The sequence below is a fragment of the Silene latifolia genome, chromosome Y (assembly GCF_048544455.1).
Source record: "Silene latifolia isolate original U9 population chromosome Y, ASM4854445v1, whole genome shotgun sequence".
Classification (NCBI taxonomy): domain Eukaryota; kingdom Viridiplantae; phylum Streptophyta; class Magnoliopsida; order Caryophyllales; family Caryophyllaceae; genus Silene; species Silene latifolia.
The window spans coordinates 132402782-132409946 of NC_133538.1; the positions used below are offsets into that span (position 1 = coordinate 132402782).

The following is a 7165-nucleotide window of genomic DNA, read 5'->3' on the forward strand; positions in this document are numbered from 1 at the left end:
GAATACAAAATTATCAGAATAAACACAAAAAATATGACAACAACTAATACAATAACTGAGTTTTGATAATACAATAATTAGCATAAAATAATACAATAACTGGACTTGACTAAAAATGATAACTAAATAATTTACGTATAGAATAACTAAATTACTATATTACAATAACTACCCCAATACATTACAATAATAAACATCACTATATTACAATAACAACATCACTATATTACAATAACAAACTTTTCATATTAAAATAACTGGACTTGACTAAAAGCTGACTTAAAAACACTAACCAAAGATCAATAACTAAAATAATACTCATTACAATAACTAAGTTTCTACATTACAATAACTACCACAATACATTACAATAACAACATCAATATATTACAATAACACAAATAATTCCAAACACACACACATTATGTTCATTAGAATTATACGAATTCACAACAAAAAGAAAAACCTCAACAACAGATACAAAAATGAAAAATGAATTACGAAACCCTAAATTATGCAAAGACAATGAAAAATGTAAATTAACAACAAAACACAACAAATTATACTATATACTAAACAAAATGAAGAATAAACACAGAAAACAAGAAAATCAAGTAGAAACAAGAAGAAGAACATGCAAAATTGAACAAAATCAACGAAAAAAATAATTTCAGCTCATTGATTACCTGTTGAGAAGGAGGAACAAACTGAGAACCACGATTATGAGAGAAACGACAATAATGAAGTAGAAGAACGATACAAATTGAGCAAAAATTGAAGTAGAAAGACAGCGAAGATGAAAAAATCATCGAACGCATTGATATTTTCAGAGGGAAAATATGAGAGAGAGAGAGAGAGAGAGAGAGAGAGAGAGAGAGAGAGAGAGTGAGAGAAACTGTCGAGTAAATGGGAGTAAAAAAGAAGTCAAACCAACAAAATTGGGTTTATATATGAGATGTAAAATTAAATCTCAACCACATATCTTATGTTAGATGAATGGTCCAGATTTAGAGGGGTAACTCACCAAAAGTACCCTAACTCATTTGATCCTATTTCTATATACATATATATATATATATATGGTCAAGATCCGGTGAGAACCACTAGTATAATGAGAACCATGAGAACCTCTAAAGCAACTAAGGACCACTGGATAAACATAATTCCAATGACAGATTTGTCGGGGTCATAATATTTTTGACACTCATGGTTACAATTTTCAAATCACACTCCTCTCTATATTTCTCCTCATTCGATCTTCTTCATTCTCTCTATTGCCGACCACCGCGTTTCTCCTTCTTCACTGTCATCGACCACCGCGCTTCTCCTTCTTCGGGTGTCATCGACCATCGTGATACTCCTCCTTCACCGCCATTGACGAAGGTAAGTTTTATGTTTAAATTTTTTTCAATTTTGTAATTAGAAGTTATTATTTCCGTGTTATATCAACATATAGCACATTGATTTTATGTAAACTTTCTTTGATTGATTCGATTTTAACCTAAATTGATGTAATGTTGAATTTGTTTGATTGGAATAGTAGTAAATTAGGGTTCATAATTAGTACAATCTTGAATTACTTTGAGTGAAATATCATTCAATCTGTTTAACTGAAATAGTAGTATATTAGGCTTTTTTGTATGCTTTTATCCTTGATGTTCTTAGGGATATGGCCAGGTATAAGGGATTTACCTTGAAAGAAGGGCTGTTTTCTTCAACATACTTATCTGGATTACTCAATTATAATTTTGTGATTTCTGCAATAAGCCTATAACTTGTCCAATTACTAAAATTTTGGACAAAAATTCAATTTGTAGTTGAATAACTTGACCCAACTTTAAACCATGACACACTCTAATATCTCTCACCCTGTCGTCCAGTTTCTTCGCCGTGTCCTCTCTATCTTGTATAATTCTAAAAAGATAAAGGGGAAAAAATAAGTGAACAAGATAAGTAATGAGCTAGTCGCAATGATCGAAAGGCGGAATGTCTAATACAGGAAATGGAGAGTCGTACTCTCTGACTAAATCAGCCTCTGATAAATGCAAAGGAGGGGCGGGGGTCATGCCGGTGCTGCTGCCATAACAATAAGAGAAGGGGGTGCCGCCATAGCCCGAAAGGGGGGTGGTGCTACCATAGCCCGAAGGGAAGGTGGGGTTGCCATAGCTGAAATTGCCATAATTTAACTGGTGTAACGGGGTGTTCGGATACCTGTAGAGAAGCATGGACATAAAATAGACATGTAAAATATAACCAAAGAATAACAAGCCAAAGCATAACTAAAATATAACCAAAGAAACTGGACGACAGGGTGAGAGATATTAGAGATATTAGAGTGTGTCATGGTTTTCTCTAATAGTTTGCATAATCGAAATAATTGATGGGAATTGATAGCTTGAGAAGCTATTGTTAAAGTGTTGAGCTTGTGTTATCAGTTTGATTAATCTGTGTGGGAAGTGTGGAGACTTCAGATTTCGTGTATACATCCGCTAAAGACTGAGCAAAAACGTAAAGTAGTTGGTTATTGAATATGAAGTGGGTGTCTTGACAAGGTTTTGGTATCAGGTTATTCACATGAACATCCAAGAGTCTGATCGTAAGCGGACTGCAAAAGAACTGGAAATCAACCGATCACTGGAATGCCCCTATGTTGTTGCCTGCTACCAGTGTTTCTACCAAAATAATGCCTTCTACCTAATATTGGAGTACATGGATGGTGGATTTCTTTTAGATTTCTTGAGAAAAGTTCGCACAATCCCCGAAGATCATCTTACTGCAATTTGTAAGCAGGTTGGCTGTTAACTTTAAGTGTCCTTCCAATTTTTATTATTTTTTGAGATCTTCAAGTCCTTATAATTTTAAATGTTCTGCCTGTGTAAATGTGTAATAGGTTGTAAAAGGTTTGCATTATCTTCATCACCAGAAGCACGTTATTCACAGAGATTTAAAGCCTTCAAATTTGGTGATAAATCATTTAGGAGAAGTGAAAATTACTGATTTTGTTGTTAGTGCAATTGTTGCTAGTACCTCTGCTCAAGCTAATACAAATGTCGGGACCTACTATTATATGGGCGTAAGTTTTTTTTCTTTTCTTTTTTAAGGATATTGTGATTTATTTATTTCTGGGATTGGCATTTACATGCTAATTCATTTTGTTTAATTGAGATACTGACTGTTGCTTATGATTGGTATAGCTGATATTTTGTGGTCAATGCAAATCTGCAGCCCGAGAGATTCAGTGAAGAGACATATGGAGCTAGAAGCGACATTTGGAGTTTGGGTATGGTCATGCTTGAATGTGCAACTGGAAAATTTCCAAATGCAATATCAGATGATGGTTGGGCGGCAACCTATTTTTCAGTTATGCAAACTATTATTGAACAGCCCCCACCTCGTGCTTCTCCTGATCAGTTTTCTTGTTTCAAATAAAAATCAAATTGGACAAGTTATAGGCTTATTGCAGGAATATAGCCATCAGTATTATTTGGCTTGTCTGATGAAATAGTCCTCTGACTCAAGCTTAAGCTCTTCTTTCTTTGACGTTTTACTTATTTTGAAAGCCAATTAGCTCAAATGGGAGAGCATTGTGCAATGCACAAGATGTGGGTTCGACTCCCATATTGGCCATGAAATACCAAATCTTTTTTGTACTCTTAAGAATGAAAAATAGTGTAACTGGTAATCCCATTTAATTTAAGTATGCCATGTATGGTAATAGTTTTGGTATATATGTTAGTCTTTGAAATGCTTGTATTGAACTCCTGATAATTGCAAAGCTATTTCACGAGCTCGATCATTGCCATTGTTGCTGCTCGCTTGAGTCCAATCAAGGTCTGCGCGCCATTCTCCGAATATTATTATAGCCTCCTAAATAATTGTACTGTATTGCTTGCATCATGACACATTCCTCTCATTGGATTTGAAATTTAAGGCTATATGGGACTCGAACCCATACCTTTTGCAAAATTTGCACATTGCTCTATCATTGAGCTAATAGCCTTTAGAATATGCTAATCAAATACGAATACGAAATAACTGACATAAGTACCCGAAATGTTTCTCACATATTAGAAAGATATGTAATAGATACATTAAAATGCCTTGTAATTACAAAAAAAGGCCGGTAAACACATTAAATATCCTCCATGGTCATTTCCCTTATTTCATGTACATAGAACCTTATTTCATGCACATAGAACCTTATTTCATGCACATAGAAACTTTTCATGCCATAGAAAATTAACGTCCTTAACCAACAGTAATTAGTATAATATTATAACCAACTGATGCAGCTGAAGAACTTTTTAATGCACATAGAACCTTTTTTTCATGCACGTATAATCTTATTTCATGCCCATATAAAATTATTGTCTTTAACCAACACTAATTAGTATCATAATATAACCAACTAATGCAACTGAAGAAGTTCTTAATGCACATAGAATCGTATTTCATGCACATAGAACCTTATTTCATGCACATATAAAATTAACGTCCTTTACCAACAGTAATTAGTATCACAATATAAAGAACTGACGCTACTGAAAAACTTTTTAATGCACATAGAACCTTATTTCATGCACATAGTACCTTATTTCATGCACATATAACTTTATTTCATGCCCATTTAACACTTATTTCATGCACATAGAACCTTTTTTCATGCACATAGAACCATATTTCATGCACATATAATCTTATTTCATGAAAATAAAATGTCTTAAAAAACTACTGTATAAAACCGCACATCCAAAAAACAATGGAAGAAACTCAAATCACAATTGATGCTGGAAGTTTACTTTGGCTTTTATAGCAACATGGCTAGAGAGCCAACAAGCTCAAGCTAGGCTCATAAAACAAAACTAAAATTCATTTTTTTGATAATTGATAGCCAACAAATCATAGATAGTACACATGACTTTGTTATAGGAAAGTTGATTCTAAAAAGTAGCAATATGCTTACATTAAAAGTTGGATAAAGAATATCAAATCAAGGGAAGAGCACACATAGGCAATTTTTAAAGATAAGTATGACTAAAATGATGGATAAAATTGTATGGAACTCTGCAAACAGTATTATTATAACTGACCTAACCATGTTTGTTTAGTTCAAGAATTGCAGTCGTCATCACAAATGTCATCAATCCCTTGAACTTAAATGGTTTCTGGATTATTATCTCATTGTTAGAGAAAAAAATTTAGAAGAGAAGTCTTCAATTAATGTAATAAGTTTGTTTTCTGATGTATTTACTAATGGCAATTTTTTCATCCTAAATAAAATCCCTACTCCCGTTTCAATGAGACACGGCGTTTATAAGGAGAAGGGAGGATGGTACACCCCTGTGAGCAGCAATATACAATTTTGGTTGCACTTCCGACAACATTGCAGAAACAATACAACCAATAAACCATCCACTTGTATAAACCTCAAACCCACAATGAATTAGCTTAAATTAGGGAAAGAACAATGAATTAGCTTAAATTAAGGAAATTACTGAAAATTAGGGTTAATAGTATGACACAACTTGAGAAGTAATTACCTGATTTTGCAGGAATGAATCTCAGTACTGGCGGTTGAAGCGAATTAGAGGAGCGATAATGCTTGTTGTGTGAACAATGATGAATGAGTTCAGCCCTAATTTAATAAGCGAATGTGAGAACGTCAAAAATATGATGATCAAAGGGCCAAAAACATAGATCAATGATTAACAACATACTAAACTGAATCGATTAAATATGGTTACTAATCAACATGTGAACGAGTAATATGTTTACTAAACGGAAAAAAGCAAAACAAATTAGGAATGCAAAACCTAATTAACGAACTAATTTAAAGCTTGAAAATTATGAGAATTGAGGAAAAAGTAAGAAAAGGGGGAAATTGAGAATACCTGAATGAAGAGAACTGTAGATGAAATTAGCGATAACGAAAAAGAAAACAAGCTTGAAGATGGCTGAGTAATGTTCTCAAAATCATAGCAATGGCGGTTGATCGTTGTGGGACATCTTGATAATGGAAGGGAGATGAAGACGTAGTTGAGTTTGATACTGTGATGTGCGAAGAGAAAGAGAGATGAGTAAGAAAAGAAATTGTAAAAATGATTTGAGATACAGGGGTTGGGGGTACGTATGCTGATGGGTTAGATGAGTTTATTCATCCGTCTAATTTGTCTAGATCTAAGGCCTATGAGTGGTTCTCACAGTTCTCATTATCTTGATGGTTCTCATAGGATCCCAAATCTATCTATCTATCTATCTATCTATCTATATATATATATATATATATATATATATATATATATATATATATATAGGATCATATGAGTTGGGTTTTTTTGGTGAGTTACCCCTCTGAATCTAAACCACTAATCTAATCTAAGATGGATGGCTGAGATTTAATCTTGCTTGCCCTATAAATACTCACTTTTATTTCAATCTCCCTCATTATTAGAAAAATCATTCTCTCTTCCCCCCCAAAAAAAAAAAAAAGCCAGAACATACAAAAAAATAAAAGAACGACGCACTACATCGTTCAAATTTCTCGAATTAAGACTTCATCAAATTCGTTCAAATTGCAGGCTACAAACTCAATCTTCATCCTCAATCTCCATCATACTTATTCAAATTCGTCATCAATTAAGGAGATTTCGTTGTCTCTTTCGCTTCATCTTCGTACTTCTCTTCAATTTTACTATAGATAAGTACTAATTTTGTTTTTCTAGATCTGATTTGTGCGTTTTCAATATCATTCTTATCTAATATCCATTTCATTTTCGTTGATTTGTTGTATATCCGTTTGTACTTATATCTTTGTTGTTAACTTACTTGTTTTCTCATTCCCCCCCCCCCAATAATTTATACGGTTTTGAGTTTGATATGATAATTCTAAATGATTTTGCGCTTTTCATGTTGTTTGTAAGGTGTTTGAGTAGTTTTTTCATTCAATTGTGTTTTCGCATCTTTCATAATTTTTAGGATTTTGTGATTAATCTGTTAATAACAGTTATTGTATTACTTTAACCGAGTTATTGTATTATTCAAACTCAGTTATTGTATTTTGTAGTTACTTCTTGTTCGCTATGTTAGAATATATTCTGTTAATAATAGTTATTGTATTGCTTTAACCGAGTTATTTTATTATTCAAACCTAGTTATTGTATTGTTT

At 33.0% G+C, this 7165-nt stretch overlaps 1 protein-coding gene across 1 annotated transcript; it reads left to right on the forward strand.

Moving 5' to 3' along the window:
- The first annotated feature begins 1206 nt into the window (after positions 1–1206).
- On the forward strand, positions 1207–3465 carry LOC141628940 (mitogen-activated protein kinase kinase SIPKK-like). Its single transcript, XM_074442023.1, has 5 exons — positions 1207–1383; positions 1666–1677; positions 2566–2790; positions 2891–3073; positions 3226–3465. Exons 1-5 carry the CDS (start codon positions 1207–1209, stop codon positions 3427–3429), a joined length of 801 nt encoding a protein of 266 aa, XP_074298124.1. The 3' UTR covers positions 3430–3465.
- Positions 3466–7165: the final 3700 nt, after the last annotated feature.

What these genes read in the sequence shown, in the direction of transcription:
- LOC141628940 (XM_074442023.1), top strand. Translation starts at nt 1,207, where the DNA reads ATGGTTACAATTTTCAAATCACACTCCTCTCTATATTTCTCCTCATTC. An exon ending in TTACTGCAATTTGTAAGCAG is followed by an intron (nt 2,791 to 2,890) that starts GTTGGCTGTTAA and finishes AATGTGTAATAG; the next exon opens with GTTGTAAAAGGTTTGCATTA. An exon ending in GGACCTACTATTATATGGGC is followed by an intron (nt 3,074 to 3,225) that starts GTAAGTTTTTTT and finishes GCAAATCTGCAG; the next exon opens with CCCGAGAGATTCAGTGAAGA.